This window comes from Podarcis bocagei (assembly GCF_964188305.1).
Source record: "Podarcis bocagei genome assembly, chromosome: 2".
Taxonomy (NCBI): domain Eukaryota; kingdom Metazoa; phylum Chordata; class Lepidosauria; order Squamata; family Lacertidae; genus Podarcis; species Podarcis bocagei.
This window is the reverse complement of record NC_138126.1, coordinates 42,491,232-42,516,997: the sequence shown is the minus strand read 5'-3', so window position 1 is coordinate 42,516,997 and position 25,766 is coordinate 42,491,232. Positions and strand designations below refer to the sequence as shown.

At 43.2% G+C, this 25,766-nt stretch overlaps 2 protein-coding genes across 2 annotated transcripts; one reads left to right on the top strand and one right to left on the bottom strand.

The window, feature by feature from the left end:
- Positions 1 to 1,008: 1,008 nt before the first annotated feature.
- On the top strand, positions 1,009 to 5,617 carry RPL32 (ribosomal protein L32). Its single transcript, XM_081184405.1, has 4 exons — positions 1,009 to 1,140; positions 3,178 to 3,278; positions 3,436 to 3,617; positions 5,435 to 5,617. Exons 2-4 carry the CDS (start codon positions 3,183 to 3,185, stop codon positions 5,562 to 5,564), a joined length of 408 nt encoding a protein of 135 aa, XP_081040531.1. The 5' UTR covers positions 1,009 to 1,140; positions 3,178 to 3,182; the 3' UTR covers positions 5,565 to 5,617.
- A 1,794-nt stretch (positions 5,618 to 7,411) lies between these two features.
- Positions 7,412 to 23,458, bottom strand: LOC308581516 (cullin-associated NEDD8-dissociated protein 1-like). The gene is made up of 14 exons (XM_081183987.1): positions 23,296 to 23,458; positions 22,655 to 22,809; positions 21,496 to 21,619; positions 20,894 to 21,150; positions 20,030 to 20,135; positions 18,933 to 19,081; positions 17,732 to 18,024; positions 16,050 to 16,191; positions 13,888 to 15,393; positions 11,871 to 11,966; positions 10,293 to 10,462; positions 9,256 to 9,420; positions 8,585 to 8,692; positions 7,412 to 7,716 (listed from the first exon to the last, which is right to left on the bottom strand). Exons 1-14 carry the CDS (start codon positions 23,433 to 23,435, stop codon positions 7,489 to 7,491), a joined length of 3,639 nt encoding a protein of 1,212 aa, XP_081040113.1. The 5' UTR covers positions 23,436 to 23,458; the 3' UTR covers positions 7,412 to 7,488.
- Between the last annotated feature and the right edge of the window lie 2,308 nt (positions 23,459 to 25,766).

Genomic DNA, 25,766 nt, shown 5'->3' with positions numbered 1-25,766 from the left:
CATGGATGGTAGAAATAAAAGCCTTTTCTCCGAAACTATTCCTTGAGTGTCTGTTGACTCCCACTTCCCTTTCCCAGGCGCAATATTTTTCCCACCCGAGGGCAAAGCCTCATAAGGCTACACAGGGATAAGCAGGAAATTCTGAATCATCAACAAGCATGTCTTTAAGAGATGATGATCATAACTAAGAACCTGTTCCCTGTATGAACCTGACAGCAAATCCCATTGACCTTGATGGGATTTGCTTCTGAGGAGACTTGTCCAGGATTGCACACTGCAGATGTACAATGGTCTGTGTAATAGTCTGTTTTTAAACTTATAAAAGTGGTCCCTTTGGAAGACGAGCGTTTTATTTAGCAGAAAACTACCGTAGAAGAAACAGGGTTATTTTTTAACGCGAGAGCGGGCGAAACTTGCGAGCAACTCCACGAGGCGGTCAGAACCAACCGCAGAAGCTACGGCATGGAGATTGCGCCTGCGCTACCCATGTAAGACCACCAGGTGTCCCTGTAGCAGCAGCCCCTGCTCAAGCGCCTCCAAGCTCCCCACCACTCAGCTCCTAGACTTTAAGGTGAGACTGATACACGGGATTTCACTTCCGATTCACTAAGCCGCACCACCACCACACTATAATTTCTGATTCTACTTTTTATTAATGCCTAACATGAAGCTGTCCAATCCGTGCCAAAATCTTCAAATCCTTCGTTGCTATCTATGGGACCCTTTTTGAGGTGGGAAGCATTAAAAAAAAGCTTTCATGCGAACCCGAAATTTCCCTGCCCAGGTTTCTCTACAACTTTCTTATTTCTGAGCTCCTGCCCCTCTGCTACAGCTTGCCGGAAGTGACGTTTACAGGTCCTTAATATCCCTAGCTAGCTAATCTCACAGAAGCTAATATAACAATTAAAGTCTGAAATATTCAGCCAGGACGTTTTTCGATGATAAAATACACGTTAGAGTTCTGTTTAGGAGGAGCAGAGGCTTGAGTGACTCCGCCTTTATGTCCTTCTGTGCTCTCGGTGTGGCTCTCACCCGATCTGCCAGGACCCTACAGCGGCGTCCCATCAACCCTTGCGCCTTCCGCCTTCGCTCTTTCTCTCCGCGCTCGCTCCCTGCGCGGGTGCTGCCATTCTCCAGCAGGTAAGTCCGGGAGATCCGTTGTCATCCTTGCCGGGAGAGGCTCCTGGGAGAACTTTGCCGCTTCCAGGGGCAGCTTGAGGCCTGCTCTGTCGGGGCCGGTCGCTATTTCCAGGCGCGCTGGGGGGGCCGGGGAGTTTGGGGCGAAGCTCGGTTTCCCTTTGCTGAGCTAACTTGGCATGGAGAGGGCGGGAGGCGAGGGCAAAGCAGACAAGCACAAGGGCCTGAAGGCTTAGCCCTCGCTCGCCAGAGTAGCACCATGGGTCCTCCGTGGTGGTCCATGGAGGGGAAACTGGACAGAACTCCTAATAGGGTTTGAGCTTTTCCGACGAGTAAATCTTTATCGAAGGTGGAAGGCTTGGCTTCAAATAAAGAAGTTGCTCACAAACTGAGCTTTTTCGCCGCGGATAAGTCAGCTTTCTAAATCGACCTTTGCAACACAGCGCTTAGCACAGTCATAATGTGCATTTAGGCCGAAGTAAACCCCATCGCCTTCTCCTGAGGCTTAAGTGTGCATAAGGTTCTGGCCCTGATTTACCTCGGCTGGATTTTTGTGAGTGCCTGCGCACGTGCAAAATGCAGCACCTTTGGCATAATCTTGGACAGTGGTACTTATTCAGAAGTCAGTTTTATCGGGAAAATTCATAAAGGTGTAGCAGATCAATGTATATTTGTTAATAGACACGAGTAATTTGGGTTCATTCATTTCGGGGGCCCTGCTGAGTACAATTTGGTTGGATGCAACCCATTTCATAGGTGTGAACATTTGTGTACCATCCACCTTCAATCAGCACGTGAAGTGGGATTTAAATTACTGTACTGTCCCTCGCTCAACCTCTCTATATTTGGTGGAAGGTGTGAGGATTCTATTTGGGTACAGTGGACACTTGGGTTGCGAATGTTATCTGTGCGGGAGGCACGTTTCGCAACCCACAGCGCGCGCACGGGTCACAATTCGTAACTTATGCGCATGCACAAAATGATTTAGCGCATGTGCGTGCGCCGAAACCCAGAAGTAACCCATTCTGATACTTCCAGGTTCGGCGCCGTGCGCAACCCAAAAACGCGCAGCCTGAAGCTTCTGTAACCCGAGGTATGACTACAATTGTAGGCACAGTTGAGGAGCTTTGCCATCAGCCACAACTCCCAAGTGATGGAATTCGCAAATAAAACATCATGAGAAAAAGTCTACAGTTAGTTACCATTTTAAATCAGCCCAGTCCGCCTGTATTATATCTGGTTAATGTTACTAATTTTATGAAATATTTTTTAAAATGGAAAACTTAACATGGGAAGATAATAGCAAGAGGATAATTTCTGTGAAATCTTGCAGCTCATTTTACTAGTAATGGGTTTACTTACAGCATATGTTACACAAAGCCCATTAATAATAATAATAATAAATTTTATTTATATCCCGCCCTCCCCAGCCGAAGCTGGGCTCAGGGCGGCTAACAACAATCAAAATAGTCCAACATTCTAAAACATTCATTATAAAATTAATTAAATCAAATTAAAATCAAATTAGTGGCAACCATCAAGCAAAATTTTGTGCAGATTGCCAGAGGAGGGGGTCAGGCTGCGCCCTGACAAAAGGCCTGGTGGAACAGCTCTGTCTTGCAGGCCCTGCGGAAGGATGTCAGGTCCTGCAGGGCCCTAGTCTCTTGTGACAGAGCGTTCCACCAGATTGGAGCCGCGGCCGAGAAAGCCCTGGCTCTAGTTGAGGCCAACCTAACCTCTCTGTGGCCTGGGATCTTTAGGGTGTTTTTATTTGCAGACCGTAAATTTCTCTGTAGGCCTAGGACATTACTGGCATTTTTTAAAGGTTTCTCTGCACTAAATAGATGTGGGAGAAAATAATTCAGAGGTTCAGCTCTTAATTTGATTACCTCCCAGGACTGGAGAGCTTTTCATGCTCTTCCAGCTTTGGACATGGTAGGGAGAAAAGATGCGCTGCTACAGGGTGGTTTTTGTTTTGTTTTTTAGGGTAATTATTTCCTATAGTGTGTTGATTCCTTAGGTGTGCTCTGTTTTTGTTAGACACGATGCCAGCCCTCAGACCCCTCATCAAGCCTAAGATCGTCAAGAAGAGGACCAAGAAGTTCATCCGCCATCAATCTGATCGCTATGTCAAAATTAAGGTAAGGTGTACTTTTGATGGATCACCAGATATTAAAATACTCAAGAATGCCAGCTTGTGTTTTGGTTTTGCAGCACTGACATGGTAATATATTAGATCTCTGAAAAGATGGTGCAGATGTTGAGGTTTTGATATTCTTTCTCCCTGGATTTCTATAGCGTAACTGGAGGAAGCCCAGAGGTATTGACAACAGAGTCCGCAGAAGGTTCAAGGGCCAAATCTTGATGCCCAACATTGGGTATGGTAGCAGTAAGAAGACAAAGCACATGTTGCCTTCAGGATTCAGAAAGTTCCTTGTCCACAACGTCAAAGAGCTGGAGGTGCTGATGATGAGCAACAAGTGAGTTGGAAAAGGGATTCAGGGATGCCATGTTGTGTTTGAAGATTTCTGGCTTGGTTGCAGGAGTAGTAGTCACTGAATGCAAAAAGATTTTGGGAGTTGTGGGATCTAGCTCATCTCTCACACACCTGTTTTTCTTTTCTTTAATGGGATACTGCTACTAGCCATCTCTTCCCCATCCGTTTCTTTCCTTTTTCCTTTTGGATCTTCCGCTTTTCCTGTGTAGGATTAGAACTCAAATCTGTCACTGCTGGAAGGTTTACCACTAGGAAACCTCCTTGTATATTACAATATTAATATTTCTTTAATGTCATAATGCTATGGGGAGGAAGATTGTCTTCGCGCTTGGGAAGGTCATTGCATCCATTATAGTGTTCAAAGTACAGCAGAGTATCAGTTGGTACCATTTAGGTATCTGCCTCAAAGATAATTCTGTAGAGGTTTAGGGATGGTTGAAATTTGATGTAGGGAAATCCTGGTTCAGATTCCTGTTAGGCAGCCTGGGACAGGTTCTCTGTAAACTCTACCACAGTGTTAGTAGGCTAAAATGCCACACAGAGCTCTTTGGGGAAGGTTATAATGTCCTATTGATTCCCCAATATCTATTCAGCTCAGTCAAATGGGGAACGGCACAGCTCAGGCAGGTTTTCTTACTGGACCCAATCAAAATGTGCATAACTATACTGCTGTTTTCCATTCACACCAGCGGGTAATCTTTGGTGTTGTGGTCCCTCCCTTCAAATTACTCCTATCTTTCCTCAGTCTGAGTATATGAGTGGGTATTTCTGTACCTGTGGGCCCAATCAAGGCTATTAATTTTTTTGTATAGTTTTTGTGCAAAACCTCAGTTTAAAACGTTTAACTGCAGTAGATGTACCTGGATTTTGTCTCCAAGGGAATCTCTTACAAGGTTGTGATTTTGAGAACATAGTTCCTCTGAACTGGGTTGTTGGAATTTCAGTGTGCCTTCAGCAAGCAGTGGAAATAGGCACACACTCATTGTTTGGACCATTGAAAAGAACAACTCGGGTGTAGCAATAAAGACCACCCACAGAAACATCACACCCATTACAAACTGGCCACCAAAAAAAGTACTTTGAAACTTGCACAGCAGTGATGACGGCAGTTGTATAATGTGTTGTTTTCACATAATGAATTTTCTGTGGCAAGACAAAATAAGATTAAATCTAAAATGGTATACTGGGATTTTGATGACGTTGCATGGATGCTATGGAAACCTGAGCAGCACCTGCTGCACAATAATCCTCCATCTGGACTGCCCTTGGGAGCTAAGGATCCCATGGTCTACCTTGATCTGGAAGCTCCTTACACATTATTTCCTTCAGTCTTCCAGTTCGTTTAAGCCTGTGTGTGGTATTGTAACAAATGACTCCCTTATCCTTTCTGGAGTCTTCAAGTTGCATTTAGAACAGAAAAAAACTAGGCACTCCTTTTGGAAGCATACTGCTTCCACATATCTAAATGCCTCCAACCCCTATGTCAAAAGCATCCTGCCTGTGTAAAGTGACATTTGAATGCAAAGGCCATTTCTCCTGCACATAGACTTTAACAAAGACATGTTTTTGACATAATAGTACAGTAGTATTTCAACATAATGTCCCACTTGCAGGTGGAACATTTACATTAGGACTGTTGTGCAATTTTCCTTAATATGTAATTACCCCTCTACTTTCCTCAGTACATACTTGACTACTTCATGGACCTCCAGCATCTTAGATTCTCACTCAGCCTTTCCTAGAATTAGATTTAAAATGGTAATGAACTGTTCGTGACACAATGCCATTATCTTTTATCAGGTCCTATTGTGCAGAGATTGCTCACAACGTTTCATCCAAGAATCGGAAGGTAATTGTGGAAAGAGCAGCTCAGCTTGCTATCAAAGTCACCAATCCAAATGCCAGACTGCGCAGTGAGGAAAATGAATAAATAGTTGTTCTTGTACAACTGTATTTAATAAAAAGTAAAACAAAAGAAAAAAAGTGTCGGAAAACTGATGTTTCTGCTGTGAGGGTATATAAAAGCAATTTTTGTAACTTCATATGAAGATCAGTTGTTAGAAAGGTAGTAATATTTTATAAACTACTGTCTTCTGCTAACAGATACTGTATTTGCAAACCCACACAATTACAATTTACTATCACGGAAGAGGTGTACATTAGCAGTGAGAAAAAAGCAGGAGTTCTTAAGTCACTAAGCTGTATCTGCTCAAGGTAACTTCACAGCTTGCTTTAAAACATACATCTTAAAAAAGAGTGACTGTGCCAAACAGGTATACCTCCTTTGGAACCAGCTTCAATGAAAGCTCATTTGCATATGCATAGTATGTGAAATGGTAATTACTAAGGTGTTCTGCTCTGAGAAGTTGGGGAAGGGCCATAGCTCAGTGGTGGAGCTCCTGACTAGCATGCAGAAGATGCCAGGTTCAATCCTTGGCATCTGTCGGTAGGGGCTGGGAGGGAACCCTGCCTGCTACATGGCACAGTGGACAATAGGAACTAGGATGGACCAAATGACTTGCTACAAGGCAGCATACCTGTTTATTCTTTGTCTATGTGTTGTGATCTTTCCTGCTTCCTCACTTGAAGAAAGCAGATGCTGCTTAAAATTTAGAATATAACCTCAAATCCTGTACAGCCCTACATTCTGTTTTATCCAAGTTGAGAGCACAAGCTTAGTCGTTGCTGGATGGGTAGAATATTGAGTATCTTGGAACTTCCATATCTGCATACAGTGGTACCTCTGGATTCGAATGGGAGCCCTGTTTGCATCCTGAGCAGAACGCAACCCGCATGTGCACGGGTCACCGCTTCTGCACATGCATGTGACATTTTGAGTGGCGGACCCCGGAAGTAACCCATTCCGTTACTTCCGGGTCGCCTCTGTTACTTCCGGGTCGCCACGGAACACAACCTGAAGCGTGTTTAACCTGAGGTATGACTAGTAACAAGCAGTATTTTTGTAGCAACTTAACTTGAACTCCTTACAGAAATCAACTTGCAAAAAAAAAAGAAGCAATTGAATCAATACTGCTGATGCATTTATGATCTTTATTTTCATTGGATGTGTTTCATGTAGAACAAAAAAGGTGACACCCTGTTTTATAAATAGAGCACTTAAGTGATTCACAGACTGACTCAAATGGGGAAAAATCCTATAAGTGAAGCTTAATAATCCACGGTTGCAAGAAATTAACATTTTCTCTGCTGTACTGTGAGATTTAAACAGCAGTATGTTGGTGTTAGCATTTTTATAACCAGTTGGTGCCATTTCATTATTAAATACTTCATACCAGAAAGATCAATGGTTCTTGGGAATGACATGCTAACTTTTTGTATTTTAAAATAAATGCTTTGGTATCAAGCTCTCATGGGGGGGGGGGATAGTAAATACCCAGCAGCTGCATTTAAGAGGTATGTGGTAACAGACGAATATTAAGCATAAGGCATTCCATCATGGAAGATAGTTGGGTTACTTTCATAGTTTAGCACTTCAGTTCACCTGCTACTATGAAAGTCACTCAAGTCAGTGTAAAATTAGCACACATAAAAGTCACTAACTGAGGCAATTATGAGATCTTTATAGCATAACTTCATTTATCATCACTGTTTTATAAAATTCCATGATAGTGCCACCACATCAGTGATTTGAGATATATTTGTCAATGCACAACTTTTGGCAAAAAATCATGATTGTGTATTTGAGCTAAAGAATAAGTGACCTTAAAAGTGGTGTTACCCTATTGATATCAACAGGCCTTACTGTCGTTTTTATGTTTCTAAAATCAGCTCTAGAATATGATTGTCCACCCTCAGCATAGTGGAGTGTAAGGAGGAGGAGAACATTGGGAGTTCTAGCTCAAGTCCATTAATTCTGCAGCAGACAATGAAGTAGAATCCTTTTGAATGCTTTCAAAAAGTGAAGACATTTCTGGATTTGCTCTGATCTGAGAGTAAAATTCTGCCATCACAGGGCTTTTATCTACATCAGGGATGGTCAATAAGGCAGCTACTGCCCTCATTGCCGAGCGTTTCAGTTCATCTTGCTTCTCAAATTCTTGTTTGACAGAGCCAGCTTTTACCTAAGAAAAATAAGACATTTTAAAAATGAACTTCAGGCAGAACAAAAATACGCTAATAAAAAATCAAACTGACTACCAATCCTGTAACCGGAGAAATTGCATTGAGCGAGCAGAAGTCTTTGTGTGAGAGGAACAGCAGCACTGAATAAAACACAGAGATCTTACAATGGCTTATAGCAGAGATTTTCAACCTTTTTGAGTCCACAACTCCCTTGGCCAACTGCATTCGTTCTGCAGCACCACTGTGGGGCCCAGGAGCCCAATTACATCACTACTTGCTTGCAGAGCTGGCAGCCTCTCACCCTTTTTCAAACGCCCTCCTTGTGGAGTGTTCCCTCAACCTCCTTGGTGTCTTCTGGCCAGCTGCTACTGTCACCACTGGTCTCTGAATTCCCCACCCCCCACCCCACTCCAAAGAGAGGTGCCTCCCAGAGGCACCATTTGCTTGTGGAGCTTATTAGCCAGGGCTGCTGCAACAAACAGCTGTGCAAGCATTTGGGAGGCAGAGATGAGATGGGGCATCTGAGGGAGGGAAGGGAAGAGGGACAGAGGCCAGTGTTGCCTGTGGCACCCAGATCATCATTCAAGGCACCCCAGGGTGCCACAGCACTCTGGTTTAAAACAACTGGCTTACATACAGGATTACCCTCCAGATGTTGGGCTCCCAAATCCCAGCAGGTCTAGAGGTCAGGGAATACAGGAATTGTATTCCAGCAACCTCTGGAGGGCCAAAGGTTAGCTATCCCTGGCTTACAGCACTGAAAGGTAGGTATTCTGTCTAGCCTGAGAATGGAGGACAGGGGATCAAACAGACCTGGAAGCAAACTGCTCAAGGAAATGAAATATTTGAGCTTTCCTAGTGTATTACCTTTGTAGAGCAAGTTGCTCGCAAGGGTTCAACTAGTCGTTCTAATCTTTGTAGGACTGCATTAGGACAGAGTGTTGAAAGGCGAGCCAGCATAATGAAAGTCAGCATCTAAAAAAGAAATATGGGGGAGAAAAAGGAAAAGGCTACATGAACTATTCCCCCCTGAAGATTTTCACTGCTACAATTTCCAGCAACATACGATCACTTTCACACAACAGGTTCAAGCAACCATCAGCAGCCTCAAATGGATCACTGCACCAAAGTTCCCATTGTATTTTAAAATGATGGATCTTTCTATGATAAACCAGGGAAGCAAATCACAGAACTGCATTGTTCGGCTGTTTCCCTACTCCTAAAAACTCCACAAGAATGGCAGTGAGTTGCAGGCCGGCAACACTTCCCTCCCTACTCTCCCTTTCCTATGTAGAAGTGATGTCCAAACATTGATCTCCTGAGTTTCAAAACCACTAAAAAGGGTTTCAGTATTTAGGAATATATAGAAGAGCTCATGTTCAAACAACACCCAAGTTTAGGCATTCACTTGTGCACAGGGAGGAAGAAAACAGCCTTGTTCTCTACATGGCGTGGGAGGTGAGCAACCTCCAAACAGCCCTTAGTGAAGTAGTAACAGATGAAATAAGCTCTGCTGCTAATGAAAAGGAGGTAGTTACCCTGATGTCATAATGATCTTTCAAGCCATCCTCCACGTGATTCAAGTACTCGTAAATGTCTAGTCGGTCAAGGCAGCTTTCCAAAAGTGTGTACATGCACTCAAAAGCAGCTTTCCTTACATCAAGGCCATCATCTACTGTGTGTTTGAATGGGCCCATTTCTACCTAAAAAAACCAAAAAGGGGAAATGCTATTATACATGGTCATTCAAAGAGAGAACAGCTTTCCAGTAGGCAATATCTGCATGACACTAGTGTAAACAACATTTAAATCCTCTCTTATATATCCGCTGCTGCCTCAAATATTCCCCCAGAAAACACACAGTCCCTATCCTGAACAGTAAACTATACCACATAGTTGCCCTGAGGCTACAATCCTAAAAACACCAGGAAGAAAGTTCAGTTTAACACTGAAACTTAAGTGCATAGGATTGCACTGTAAAGCTTAACACAAGTTGTACTACATGGGGAGAACATAATTTCTTGAATTTTATAAATCATTAGAAGGGATGCCAAAATGTATATATGATGAAATGAACAGATCTAACTTCTGCTAAAGTTTACATGTGCTATTTGACTTTTCCACCCAACCAATAATAATCACAAATGTCTGCACTCCCCTGCTATACAAAATATTAAAGCCCATTTATCCTTATCCTGATTATTGCCTATTTACGTTGGTAATTACTTTTGACATTAAAGCAAAGACATTATCAGCAAAGCATTTTTTAATGTGTGTGTAAGCTGGGGTTTGAACTGTTTCAGTTGTCAGAAAAACATATGCTACTTCATGCTACTCGTAAGGGCATTAAAATGCTATCGGGTCCATGAAACTAGAAGCCAAACCATATTTTCCTTTTTTTACAGTGAAATTGCTAAACCAAATGTCAATCTATGTATTCTGTTTATGCAATATATGCAGACTTTAGGCAAACAGAACCTATGGAGTTAAACCAGATAAATCCACACACTTTGCCGGAAAAAGCCAAATCACAATATGAAACTGAAATGGATAATATTATCTACATTGGTCCATACCTCCCGTATCAATTCCCTTCTAATCTTGGTTTCATTATACAGGTGGGGCAGTACTGTGCTGAGCTGGTCTCTGATCAGAGTAGGTTTGTTGTGAGCAGCAGAATTAAACATAGCTAAAGCAACACGTCGAACATTCAAGTCGGGATCCTGAAGTGTTTTTAAGAAGTCACCTGCATAGTAATAGTACAAAAAGCAGCTTTTACTTCAAAACCAGCTGGGAAACAGCAACTGGTCACCTTGTCGCAGATGTGGAAGAAAATATTCTCACAAGATCCAGCATGGTCACCTTTGATCAGCATGGGAACGTCACTATGAAATGACAGTCTCACTCCATAAAAGACAGACACAATACCCCATCAACTGAGTCACACCTACAGAAACTGTGAAAACAAGGTGTTGGCATTGTAGAAACAAGCCACCTTAAACCCTCTTTTCTATACTTCTGACCCTGATGCCCTCCGGATGTTTTGGACTACAACTAGCCCTAGCCAACATGCAGCTAATCCAAAAACATTGGGAGGGCACAAGGTTGAGGAGGCCTGCAGTGACTAGACTAGCTGCATCTGTTATTAACACCATTCCCTTTTTCCTTCATTCTCTGAAAACTAAAACTGGAAACAGAACTCAAATGTATTCGAAATGTCAGAATATATAGCAGGAAGCAATTTCCTTTTGACAAACCTGATCATGCAGTATTGAAATTAGCAGCCTCCACGTAAACTGAACTGCAGATGAGAAGTTTTGTCCAAAGCAAAATCTGTGCATGGCTGGAACCACAGGACTTTGCCTTTCTCTTGTCATGGGCCCTCCAAAGTCTGATCTGAAGGAGTTAAGGGACTCTCCAGAGCAGATTTTAGGGCTGTGCAGAGAAAGCCAAGGTCCTGTTGTATGAGCAAAAGTCGTAGAATCATAGAATCATAGAGTTGGAAGAGACCACAAGGGCCATCGAGTCCAACCCCCTGCCAAGCAAGTCGTCTTGTACAACCTTTGATTCCATCCATGATTTTTAAAAATTTCTTAATTCTTCACCTATGAGGTGGCTCCAAAAAACTACTAAATTCACCCATCCTTAATCTGTGGATAGATTACTGTAGAAATAAATAACCAAGCCATGTATAGAAACAAACAAGTTCCTGCACAAGGAGCATTTCCATGACAAAACCAGCACCAAAGGACAGGGGGCACTATCATCATCAGGGTTGTTTTGAGTTGTGCTCTGGCACCATGTGTGTGCTATCTGCAATGTAATCAGTGCTCTTCAAGTCCCACATTAAACCAGGGAGGCGGCGAGGAGGAACCAGGCGTAAACTCAATCCCAGTATGCCTTTCTCTGCTCTAAAGCATAATGGCTAATATATTGAAGGGGCCTTCTAAAACATGCATTCAGCCTTGCAGTTCCACTGATTGTAGTTAAAGAACAACTCCCCTAGATTATTTATTTTTGAGTACCGGTAAATGGGAATTGCAGGCAGTTAAAGCAAACCACTTGTACAGCCACTGTGTATTTGTTTATCGTAACAAAACAATGCCTGGTATTCTGATCATCCAGGGAGGTTTCTGTATGAAACAAAGATTTACCTATGCATCCTTTAAGAAGGGGATCAATGGGCTGTGGATGATCTGAAATGGTGAATTTGATTGCAGTTACTACTGTGCTTCGAGCATATGGTGAACCTGCAATCAAAACAGAGCAAAGAAGTGTCTTAAGAAGGAGCATAGAGATCAGATAACAACATTTTATTAAGATTTCTATTCAGATTCCGCTACTCCAAAAGACACACACACACACACACACACACACCGAGAGAAAGAGAGAGAGAGAAATCCAAGCTAAGCCGGCAAACAGGAATATTAAGTGTGCATGACATACCTTTTTTGGTACTCAAGTGATGTTACCAGCTGGAGGACTAAAACTATAACTAACTTTACATTTATCTCCCTGCTTAAGCCACTTGGCAGACAGCAGCAGTTTAAGCAGGGTGGTCATCTAATGGTCTAATGAAATAAAAATTTTATGCAGACTGGCAGCAGCTGCACACTGTCAGACGAAGGGTAGGGTAAAGTGACAAACAAATATGCTTAACAGTATGAGCAGAATTTTACTGGGAACATTTAGCCTGGCAAAGTAATACTGTATTGTCTAAAATGGGATTTTAAAAACCTTTCCAGTGCTTTATTCCCAAACATAAACACTGGTTTAAAGAAAAGAAAATCTCTGTTTAATTTTATTCTGGAAGCCCACACCTCTGTGATGACTCCTTAATATCTCCCTCTGCATTAGTCACAGCGATAAGAGCCTACACCCATTTTCTGCAATGCAGAAATTTCCCTCCTAGATGAAGCCCCTTGAAATGTGGAATATAGCCAATTGCTCCCCCATTATATAAAGATAGTCATCCACAGAGCTGCACTCAGACAATTCTGTCACAATAGCAAGCCCAAATAAAATTGGAGCCCTCTTCCACAGTATGCTTACTTTATATACAGTGGTACCTCGGTTTACGAACTTAATCCATTCCTGAAGTCTGTTCTTAAACCAAACACGTTCTTAAACCAAGGCATGCTTTCCCTAATGAGGCTTTCCACCACGGGTGCCTTTCCATCGTTCGGCTTCCATTCATAGACTGAGGTAAAGTTTGCAAACCAGAACACTACTTCTGGTTTTGTGAAGTTCGTATACCAAATGGTTTGTTCACAGGACTGTTCATAAACAGAGGTACCACTGTATAGAAGTATTTCTATAATGTATCACAAAATAGCAAGGCAGCGTACACTGATAAACATACTTTGGGGGGGGGATTACAGATAATTTTTAAGGTGACTTGGCCTAGTGGTTAACCCAGAACTGCCCATTATATTTGACACCCCTCTGTTAGGCAAATGTTAAGACATCTGAAGAAAACCTACTTTGTTAATACCCTACAGAATATGGTTTCATTAGGAACGTACAAATGTAGAAGAGAACGAGTGTTTGCCCTTTTAAATAAAAACCTAAGGGGTTTTTTCTCTTAAAAACAAATACTGTAGTTTTTTCTTCATCGAGTCATCTATATACCAGAATAGTCTCCCCCACCCTTTTTTGTTGTCATTTTGTTCTCCTAGCTGGAATATCTCTCTTGCCTTTTCTCCTCCGAAGCTACACACGCATCAATATACAGAAGAGCCAACCAACAAATTATTATAATTTGCTGCAGCATCTAGCGACCATCTACTAATATTATAAAAATGAATGCAAATGCATAGTTTTTAGTAAGTTTTGTGAGTTTTAGCTGAGTTTTTATGTCCAAGGTTATTATCCACAGAGAGCTCTTTGATTAAGCCATCTATAAATCCCTCTAACTAAAATACGCCAAACAAAATCACTTATCTACTGGAGAGGGAGGCCCTGCCACTAGTTCCAGCTTTAAGGCCTGCCCATGGAGACACCACCTTGGGGGCTTCTATCACCTGAGGCAGTTGCTTCACTCAACTTCATTAGTGGGCTGCCCTTGCTTCCACAGCACTGGCTCAATGACAGGAGTCATGAAAGGCACAGGGGGCCTTAGTGCCGACAGCATCTCAATAGTGCTACAGTTGGGCTTGGCCTCATTGTTACCTGATGACAGCTGTTTTTTCAACCTGGGCAGCAGCTGAGAAGGATTCACCACGGTCAGTTTCCCCAGGCACTCGGCGACTACGTTGCGGGTCCCTTCCTCGGTGCATTCACAGTGTTTGAAGAGCAGGGCCCAGATGTCCTCCACGTAGGGTTTCAGGCTCTCTCCCGGAGAGGAGCTGATGACTTCCTTCAAGGAGTGGAGCAGCAAGTATTGCCGTTTAGGCTGGCCTCCAATCTCTTTGAGCATGAAGGGAAGGTACTCTTTCAGGCTGCCCGCACTGATGTTGCCCAGAGCGTAGGAAGCTGCTGATTTCACCTCTTCGCTGGGCGAAGCGAACGCATCCAATATCACGGCTTTGAGCTCCTTCTGAGCGCTGAGGTTTGTGGTGCGTCCTATTTCGGCCAGGGAAAGGAAGGCCAACATTTTGACAGCAGCGCTGGACTTGGGATTCTTAACATCCTGAATGAACTGGTTGACCACCCCGGGTGCTTCTTTGGGGCACACGGAAGAAAGGGCTGCCACACACTTTGCAACAGAGTGATAGGCCTGCTTATGTAAATTTGCAGGTGCCCCACCAGGGCTCGAAGAGTATATAGGGCTAGTCAGCTGCTTCATCAGTTCTGCATAACTCATGTTGACTGTCTTAGTTACAACCAACGCTTGGAAGAAGTCCACAATGGCTTTCAGGGCCCCGCCTTGCATCAGAGGTGAGTAAACAAGCTGAAAGAGTCCCGAGAGAACTGTACCACTGATCTTGGACAGGGACGAAGGATAAACCTTAGCTAAGGTTGTAAGGAACACGATAGCTACCTGAGAAACGTGCATATCGTTCTCACTGATTAAATCAGGGAGCTCTACTAGAACACATTCAATCATGGCCGGCTTGAGGCTGTCGCTGTAGTCCTTGATCAAGATGTCGAGAGCCGTCAAGGTACTCAGTTTCAAGGCACGCTGATTCTTTCGCAAGAAGGAAGCCAAAATGGGGAATCCTTCTGCAAGAATGGGCCTCAAGTCTATTCTGAGTGGGGAGCTGGCAATTAAAGTTAGCGCTTTGACTGTGGTCAGTCGGGTTATTTCGTTTTTCAGCCTCTCCAGGAAAATCTTCAAGGTTGGCTGGAGATCACTGCTTAGGTAATCTCCAAGGTTGCAAACAATCTGCCCCATGCAAGAGATGGCCCGTTCTTTCACCTCCTGGTCAATGTCAGCAGCTTTCAACCTCTTCAGAGTAGCAGAGAAGAGGTCTCTCACATAGGGCTTGGCATCAAACGTACAAGGCACATCCAGGGGCCGGATGATTTTCACCAGCTGCTGCGTAACCAGCAGAGCTTCTGAAGTTATCTTGTAAAAGGGATCCCCTATGCAAATCACGACGGGGGGCAACAGGGCCTTAACATGTGGGTGGAACACATCCCGGGAGTGGTTGCAAAGGACGACGTGAAGGAAAGACAGCGTATCGATCTTCATGTTGGAGGAGCTGGATTTATCAGTCAGGGAGAAGACAATGCCTGTTTGGAGAAAGTATTAGTCAGCTTGGTTCTATTTTTAAAATACAAAGTTAGCTTCAGACAGAATTAAACTCATACAAAAGAGAACTGGCAGGGTGGGGATTTAGTCACAGATAAATTTGCATTCTTTAATAATTTGCACCTTCCACACAATTTGTTTCATGTACAAATCCCTTTGGGTGCCTTATAACAGCTTACAGAAGTCATTCCCCTACTATATAGCTCCTCGGAGGGCAGGTAAACTTTGCTCTCTCGCCACACTCCAATTCTATCTAAAGCAAAGGTGTGCTGGAACAAGCTCACCTCAGAACTGGTCACCTGCCATGTCTATGCCAATGACAGCTCTGAGGAAACACTCTAGCTTGAAGAGATGTGTGCCTCCACTTTGTATGAGAATTTAAGATAAGAAAGGCAATCTACCCCCAACCCATGAAGTTCAAATGGATTTTTAAAGGACTAAATAGTACCAACTCTTGGCTTCTGCAAAGCCAATGGTAAAATATCCACCAACTTGTTCTGAAGGAGCAGAAGGTTAGCTATGTATGTAAAAGAAGCCACTGTCATATGGTTTAGGTGCATCACATTTGAGAATGAAAAATATTCTATACTGAAAACCTTTTGCCCTGCTACGTCCCCTCCCTCCTGACACGTTTTACCAGGTACTAGTGCAGGTATGTGATCTGCAAGGCAACCAGGAAGAACATTAGCCAGTTCTGTCAGGAGAGTGAAGCACCCCTGTCTTGACTTGACACTCTTCTCTTTGAGCTGCTTGTGCAAGGCCTTGACGATGTTTGGAACCTGTAAGGTTAGAAAGAAACTCATTAGTAACCCAACACGAAGCTAAAGAAGCCAGTGATCCAAGGCTAAGACTGGGCATTAATCATTTAGTATGGAATGGGAAGGGGAGCCAATTTGCAAATGGTTTCTGTTATGCAGGAAAGGTTATAGTCGTGGATTGTTTCTTCATAATATTCATCTATGTGGACATGGGTGAGCTTCTCAGAGGGGGGCAGGAAGCAAACACATAAGGAATCCAATTCTTTTCAGATAAAGTTTTTCACATGAACTATTCTTCCAAAGGGATGTTTTTTAAACAACAATAGCAAGTGTACTGTGTGTCCAAACATTTGGACAGGAGCCATTTTTAAAACTTCAGATCCACCAAAATGTTCCTCCAAGATCCACAAAGTAGGATCATTCCAATCAAGTACATTTCAAATCAATGCATGCCCTATCTCTGCAGGCACTCAATAGCCACAGACCCCATTGCTATCAAGCTGAGATATGGATTCAGAAAGTGAAACACAACTTTTAAATGGCAGCTAACATTTTACTCACTTCAGAATAGTAGCTGCTTTGCTACAGCTGCTAGAGAAATCATATTGTTTTGAAAACAATGCAGTGGGTGCTGACGACGAGTTATTTTCTTATTTCATTTTCACAGCACACCATATTTTCATAAGCTGACAGAAGACCCAATTACGTGAATGTTCAAGTGGCAGAGCGTATGCCCACACCGCCTGGGGTGGGCGCATGGGGTGCACCCCCGAGGGAGGCGGGGGGGGGCAGAGCCTACCTCCCACATACCACAGTTCAGGAGAGGAGAGGGGCGGCGAAACTGCCACTGACTCTCTTCCTGCTCTCCACCCCTGGGTCACACCTGACCCAGGAGCGGAGCTGCTTCAGCCAGGCTCAAGGCATGCCACAGCCGAGGAGGGTGGGCTGGAGCCTTACCGCCAACTCCCCTGCTCCCCCCACTCCCAGGTGAGACCTGACCACAGACCAGAGTTACAGGCAGGCACAGCTTCTTAGCACACAGAGCCAAGCTCCAATGAAGGTGCCTGCTGTGGAGGTGCCTGGTCACTCCCCCCCATAAAAATTGCACCTGGACCACGGCTGCCATAACCTCCCCACCATGCTAAACTAGTTCACCTTTCCTCCAAGGCATCTGCAGAGAGGAAGGGCTCCTCCACAAAATAGTAGGCTGCATCTTCCTGTTGCTGCTGTCTATCTACTTATGGAACCAGATCATCATATCAGAGCAAGCTTGTTCATCATCAGTTGTCTTAAGGGCAACAGATCTCCATTTGAACCAACAGAGTTCCATTTGAACCAAGCCAGTGAGTCTAATGTAAGTTCATCGTTTTGAAACCACCTTGTTAAGCCAGGGATATGGAATCTTTGGCCTTCCAGCTCCCATCAGCCCCAGCCAGCAAGGTCAGTGGTCAGAAATGATGGGAGTAGAAGTTCAGCAAAATCTGGAGGGTCGCAGGTTCCCCATCTCTGTGCGAGGCAGGGTCATCTCTTCAGGCCCCGGGCTCCCTGCTCCATCACTCACCTGGTTCTGGAGCATGGTGAGAGGTATATCCTCCTTGCTTGCCTCATCTGAAGCATGCAACCAACTCTGAATGGGCAGCGTTTGCTTCAACAAAGATATATAAGCACAGAAGATGTCTGCTTTAACATTCTCCTCCCTTTCCTTGAACCTGCTTATTAAAGCCGGTGAGAGTGTTTTGTAGAAATCCTGCAGGAGGTCGTGCCTGGTGCTGACAATAGCCTCAAGGCACTTCGCCGCAGACCTGCGAACTTTCCAGCTAATGTCATCATCGTCACTGTACTCATCGTCACTTTCTAAGGAGGAAAAGTGGAAAACCAAGCATTAGGAAAGTGGAAATGTAGATCTTGACTACTTTAGGGTGTAACAGGTCTACATCTTATTTCTCTTTTTCAAACAAAGAGACACAAGGCGAACAATGGGACAATAAACCATTGCTTCAAATCTTCCCGTAAGACTGCAGTACAATAGGATTTTGATATAGTTTTCCGTCCAGTTAGAATTACAAGGAAAAGGGACAGAGGGCCGTGTTGGACATACTTCAGTACAGAAAAGAAACGTAAAAGGAAAAAGGTCAAGTTGGTTGCATGTCCCAGCAAGAACAAGAGAAGGAGAATCACTCTCTTTCCTTCTGCTAGCTGCTGGATAGACTGGCCTCTCAGTGGATCCTGCTATGGAGGAACAGAGTTGAGAAATAGCCAGTCTCAGTCAACACAATGGGAAGAAGCTTGCTATCTCTCCCTCTCATTCAAACAACTGCAGGGCAGGGGGTTGGACTCGATGGCCCTTGTGGTCTATTCCAACTCTATGATTCTATGATTCTATGAAAAGTAGGCACTGGAGGACCTATCTGAGAAACAGGAGCCAAGTGGCCGTTGATTATAGCTAAGCCAGGCCTCACTGCCTCTCCTGCTTAAAAATGAAAATAATTCATTTCAGCTGATCTATTTAAACCCATCTTGCAGGTGCTCCAAAATCAACTTGGACATGTTTTTGGAGAGTGAATTTACAGTTACTTCAAAAGCGATGAACACGCTGTTTTCATGTTCTGCTGACCATGGAAAGATGAGTCTCTCCATGCCAGCCTCTGGGCTGGATGGCTCAGGAAAGAGACAGAGAGGTTTGAAAGGACTGTTCAGGATACTGATGGGGCGGCCCAGGATTCTCTGAATATATCACCATCAGATTCCTAAGCATGCCGTACCTTGTTCCTCATCCTCCCCATTTTCAGTTTCCATCATTTCTTCTTCATCCTCCTCCTCGTTGTCATAGTTATAGTTTGGGTCATAAGTGATATATTTGAGGCACAATGCTGTCACGCTAGGAAGGTGAGGGCCAATTTCTTTTGGACACCTTTGAAAATAGCAAGAAAAGCTCAAATGAAAATGGAATAAAATACCTAAATCAATAAATATTATTCTCCATACAACCGATTAATAACAGTCTCTGTCACCCCCAAGGCTTGAAACACCTTACATCAGTTTCAGAAACATCACCATACTTCTTAATTGTGATTGATTGCAACTATGAGGTCTCAAATGCACACATGACCCTCTCGAAGCGCTGCCTATTCATTTCAACAAAAAGGCCAGATTCACATGCACAAAGGAATATGTATGCACCCGGGGTTCTACTGAAATCAATCTGGAAACTGATATTTGCATAAAATCATTATCTGGACCAGATACAATTCCACAACTGGACCACTCTAGGCAGGATCACAGGAGAGGTTCAGTGTGTCAAAATTTCCCTTAACAGTTATACAAAGCACACGATCTCTTTTCATAATGCCCGATTCAATCTCACTCTATTCCTGTCTTTTTAAAATGTCATAAGCCCTTTTCTTCATTTTATTTAAGCTTTAGAACAATGAGGAAAAGGAAGTTATACTCTTCCCTGAAAACAAACTATTGGGGATTTCAGCGGCAGAAACATGACTCAAGTTTCAATTATTTTAGAACTGCGATTTCCAGATCCACCAGATGTGTCCTGCTTGATAGGTCTCCATTCAGTGGTAAGGCCCTTTCCAGCAGGTGTGGTTATATAACATAAGGAAGTCATTACATAGGCATGCAAAGGGGCCAGACAACCATCTAGAAAACATCACTGGAGGGCTCCTGAGACACAATTCCCTTAACCAGAATAAAATCAGATCAGATAGCACAGATTTATGGATAGCAGCTTATTGAAAAGCAGACCCTTCACAACCACAACCCCCCCCCCAAGAAAATAAACAAAGCAACACGGCATGCTGAACTTTGCATGTCATGGAAAACCAGACCATGATAAACATACACAAACCTTCTCACAAAAGACTCAAAGGCCTGGAAGCAATATTCCCTCAGCTCATCATCCTCAACGTTGCAGTACTGAACGATTAAGGGGATCATCTTTTCCAGATAGTCTCCTAGAAGACAGCGAAGGAGTGAACCATTAAACATAAATTTTCCCAGGCCTAGTGAGTAGTCAGGGGGTTCCCGATAGTGCTGGAAGTAAAATCTGAAATATCAGTTTTTCAGACATATCATAATGCATAACTATCTCTACAACATGAAAGGGAGCCCTTATCCAGTTACAGCAGTGCAATGGCAGTTTGCATGTTAGAAATCAATAGATCACATAAATCCAAGAAAATAGTAGCAGCCGCAGTGAGAATATCTCCTTCATCCTCAATTTAAATCACCCACTGAAGTTTTTTTTATTGCTTACAATTATCCATATGGAGCAATTTCCCAGCTCATTTGCTGGAGCCATCTGAATTGATCTGTTCTGTATATATCTTTGACACTTTCTTCACTCCTATTCTTTGCTAGTGGCCTGTTAGAATCTTAGGCCAGAAAGCTGGGCTCTCATACACCTGGGCATATTCCAGCCCCATTGATCCTAGTATAAAAGGTTCTTAGCTTACCCAAGCAATAAAAACTGCCTTTGGCTCCTGCTTACGCCGTAACATACTCAAAGTTGCTACAGCAGGAAAAGATGTTATGGTAGTACAACTACCGGTAGATCCCCAAGATATTAACTCAGGAGTTCAAAATAGGCCCAGGTAAAAATCCCCCCTCACTAGAGGAATGAAACCAAGAGCTAAGGGGGAAATATAGGCATAGAAATCCACTTGGGTAACAGCAGTCACAAGTGGCAAAGCCTTCGCAAAAGAAGACTTACCTATGCGGTGCCCAGCCTGCCTGCTGATTCCAGCAATACACTGGATGTATGTTCTGGTGGTAGACGTGGAGTTGTTTCTCTTCAGCTCTGCTAAGAGGTGCTCCATAAGCTCTGCAAAGATGTTCCCATTGCAAGTCAAAACCAAGTGGCCAAGGGCAATGATGGCCCTTTTGCGCACGGCCAACCTGGGACTTGTCAGCTGAGGAAGGAGGCAGTTCAGGATTGAGGAATGGAAGGAATACAGAGTCCCCCCTAACCTGCAGCCATGGGCAAGAGACACAGGAGACTCGTGTCAGCATAACTCCTCTCCAAATAGCGGCCACATAAACACCACGAAGAAACAACTTGCTGGCACTTCTCTACACCTTTCTACAACAAAATGAGGAACAGAATTCACATATTTTCCTATCAACACAGTTTTTAAGAACAAGTTCATTAAAACCGAGGTATGAATACTGCCTGAATTGATTTTTCTCTAACGTGTCATTCGCTTGGTGCCAGGAAATAACACAGTAAAGCATAATGCTTCTGTGCTCTTCATCTCTAGAAAGCTGCTGCAGATGCACCCTACTACACAACTGTTTGAAACATTTTCTTTATACCTGCTCAAAATATCTGACAAGATGTCAAGAGCTTCAAGCTGCACAGAGACATCTTCTTGCTTTCCAATGGCTCCAGTAAGCTGGGCTGTGATTTTTTTGCATACGTTGGCTGTCATAGTGGAACCTATTAGGGTGGGGAGAAAACCAGAATTAAGGGGTGAATGAATGAAACTTTATTTGCATCAGCCATCGGGCCATAGCAACAAAAAAAAAATGTGATATACACAGAACAAAATAAAAAGTAAATTCTATAAAACACAGTTTAGGTTCCTGAATCAGCAGTCAAATAGTAGACCTTATTCTGATTGCCCCAGCTAGAAACCTGACAACCTTTGCAGTCAGCTTCTCCTCTTGATCTGCCTGTGGCAGTGGTTGGGCGACCCGGAATGGTCAACAAAAGAGGGGAATTAAGGGGTTTGAAAAAGAACAAGGAAATATATCTGGCAATGCTTCAAATGTAGATTATCTTCCTTCGACTACGACAATTGACAATTTTTTAGTCAGAGTGGTGAGATTTGCATTTAGTCCTAGTGTAATTAAGTCCTGACATCAAGAATCACAGAACAGAGAAACCAGTAGGAGAACACTTCAATCTCCCAGGACATTCTATACAAGATCTCAAAGTAGCTGTTTTACTACAAAGGAATTTCAGAAATAGACTGGAAAGAGAAGCTGCTGAATTACAACTCATTACCAAACTTAAAACCATGAAAAGACCTGGGCTGAACAAAGACATTGGATTCTTATCTCACTATACATGACTAAACCATTTCTCACCTTCCAACCCCTTGCCTTTTCCTCAAGAGGCTCTCTCAGCTATCTGCCTATCTCCCATTCCCACCACCCTTCTGAGTAACACCCCTCCCCACCTTCTCACTATATAGAAGGATCTGGCAACTTCTGTTTCAGTGTATCTGAAGAAGTGTGCATGCACACGAAAGCTCATACCAAGAACTAACTTAGTTGGTCTTTAAGGTGCTACTGGAAGGAATTTTTTTATTGTAATTTTCAACCATTTCATTTCTAGCTTTAAAAGTAAAATAAACCCTTTCCACTAAGGACATGAATGCATTTCTGTTTAATAGCTTCTAGGATTTGGAAAAGGAATTTTACAAAACTTCAAATAGGAGAGTTCGGGTTTTGGTTTTGTGCATTTTACCTGTAGATGGAGGAGGCAACTCAGAAATGACCGTCTTCAGCCCAATACTGGAGATGTCCCGGAGCTGTTCCTTATCCGATAACATGTTTGTACACAGTGTATCAACAATTGTTTCCACCTGATATTCTTTTACTTTGCTCACCAAAGGGCCCAAACTGCAATGCCAGGGTGAGGGGGTGGCAAGGAAGAAAGAGATAAGAGGTATCACACATGAAATTAAGTTGTTCCCAATATAAATCTTCTGCAGACAAGGCTTGGAAGATGACAGCTATAAAGGAAATACTGTACTCATGGGAGCAAACATAGGAACTTGCCTTATACCAGCGGCATCTATCACAAGGCAACACTGGGAGATGGCAAGTCAAACAAAAAAAAGTACAGCTTTCTGTTGCAAGCAAATATGCACACACATATGCTGTAGGATCATCCATAATCCCCTCAAGGGTTGTGTCTGTGGACAGGATCAGCAGGCAAAGAAACTGAACCTACATTGTGTGAAACAGCAAGTTTTCATACAGGGTGAAAAGCAAAATACAAGACGACATAGCCCACGCAAAACCTGTCCAAGCCTCCTTTGAATTACTTAGCAGTTTTACGTAAAAAACCCAAGTACTGCTGTAGCTGATGTAGAGGGGTCTTACCATTTGACGGCCAGGTTTTGCACCTCCCCGTTTTTGTCTTCAAGTAATTTTAGAAGCATTTTCACAACTTTTTTCTCACTGTCTTCGTCTAGCTTTATGGAATCTTTCTGCAGTTCCATCATCAGGTCATTGGTAGCCATAAACCTGGGGTGGGGGGGCGACACACACATCAGCAATAGGTTGTGCTGATTGGCAGAAGCAGTTCCAATTTAAAAGGAAGAAGAAGAAGAAGAAGAGTTTGGATTTGATATCCCGCCTTTCACTCCCCTTCAGGAGTCTCAAAGCGGCTAACATTCTCCTTTCCCTTCCTCCCCCACAACAAACACTCTGTGAGGTGAGTGGGGCTGAGAGACTTCAGAGAAGTGAGACTGGCCCAAGGTCACCCAGCAGCTGCATGTGGAGGAGCGGAGACACGAACCCGGTTTCCCAGATTACGTGACTACCGCTCTTAACCACTACACCACACTGGCTCCACACTGAAAGATTAAAATCCATAGAGCTGGAGTGAAAGGAAGAACAAACCTTTACCAACAGTAACCAATCCATAGATTGCCTACTAGTTAAATCAATATACAGAATCCCCTTAACTAAAGATAACCAGGCATATGGAAGCAAAGTATTTACTTAGCTTAAACCATTTTTTTATTTTAAAAAACCTCAATCTTCCCAACACAACCACACTTAATTCTGCACATACTACATGACTGGAGAGATGTGCATGATTTAAGTATTTACAGCAGCAAAACACCAATGGGACAATGGCATGTTCCATCTGTTGCACAAAAGTGGAAGCAGCTCTGTGAGCCTTCACTAGCTGAAATAGTTATATTTATCTTCCCATCTATTCTCAAATGCATGGTTTACAATTAGAGAATGTTAAGTATTCTCCTTCATTAACAGAATGCTACAGGTGCTAGCTTATACCAAAGTGCTATGCCAGACACAAAGTCAGCACTTTATCAACGGGTGCTGGAAGAGGCAGTGCTACACAGAAACAAAACTTGGTCCACACCTCAGTGTTTAATATTGGCACTTCCCTAGAGATACTAATACCTATTGCAAAACATCGTTTCTCTGGGATTATGTACAAAGTGCAGCTCCCAATGATGCATAATCTCTAGCCCTAAACAGCCATTCATAATGTACCATTTATCTTTGCTTGAGAATCATTAGCACATAATTTGGACAGGGCAGGGGAAGCTGTTAATATTTGGCAAAATCAGATGCGAAGGACTCCAAAGCTTTCAGTGAGGGATTAGCCTTGAGAATTGGGACAGGATTTTCTACATATTTGGGGATAGGGTGAAAACTCACAGAAAGGCATTATTTGCAAATGCTCCATATATAAAAGTGAACAAGTAGCGTACAGGGAGCAGACCCAGGCACACTAAAGAGCTGACCATTTCAATGCCACCCACAAGGTGCTTACTAAAAACCTGTGGTGTTACAGGTAAGGCGTTATCACCTTTCATAGGCCAAGCCTGGCTTGTGAATTCCTCACAGCTGGTCTGTGCCACAATCTAAGCTGCCTAAACTTCTCTCTATCGCCTTCTCTGCATTTTTTACTCTCTTCCATATCTATATCCAGGGCTTTTTTTTCCAGCCAAAGCTCACAGGAGCTCAGTTCCAGCACCTCTTTTTCTAGAAAAGTAGCTCTGTCTAAATCCACTTTGGGGAGAAGAGATGGAATAAATGGAAATGAAAGGCTTCCTTAGGAACCTAGAGTTATTTGAAATGTACTGTGTATATGAAAATATACAAAGCCCCAATCAACCTCTCCTACCTAGCTCTTTCCCCCTTTGTTGCTGTTGCGAAAACATGAACAGGGAAGTGGGGAAAGAGAAGAGGAAATAAGAGGAGCTCTTCCCACACATAGTTCCTGGAAAGGGCAGACAGAGCCAAAGAAGTATGCAATATGTGGAAACATAAATACATTTGGCCCATTGCTCCAACCTTAGTCCTGCAGCTGCCTCACCACCACCATCATGAAACTAGTCACCAACCACAATATTATCCACTGTGTTAGCTAGCTGCAAGCCACACAGGTAGGATCTTCAAAAATTAAGTATATAAGGCTGAAATCTTATATACTCTTACCAGGGAGTACGTTCCACTGAATTCAATAGGATTTACTTCTGAATAGACATAGATAGGATTGTGCTGTAGGTCAGCATCAATATACCTGTTTTTTTGTGGTTGCTGCAAACCTTATAGGTATACCTAGGCCCACACCTCACCTGAGTATAGTGACTCCACATGTGGCATTAATGAGATCACCCAACACTCAATGCTGTGCCAATGTGATGCCCTTGGCCTGCTCCTAACGCCTCAGAGTGGGATGTTCTATCAGAGTAGAAGTCATTACTCTTCATTCTCATCACACATGGACTCATCACACATGGATTCTCATCACACATGGACTCATCACACATGGATCACAGAACCTCACAAGTTTATGCCTTAAAGCTGCC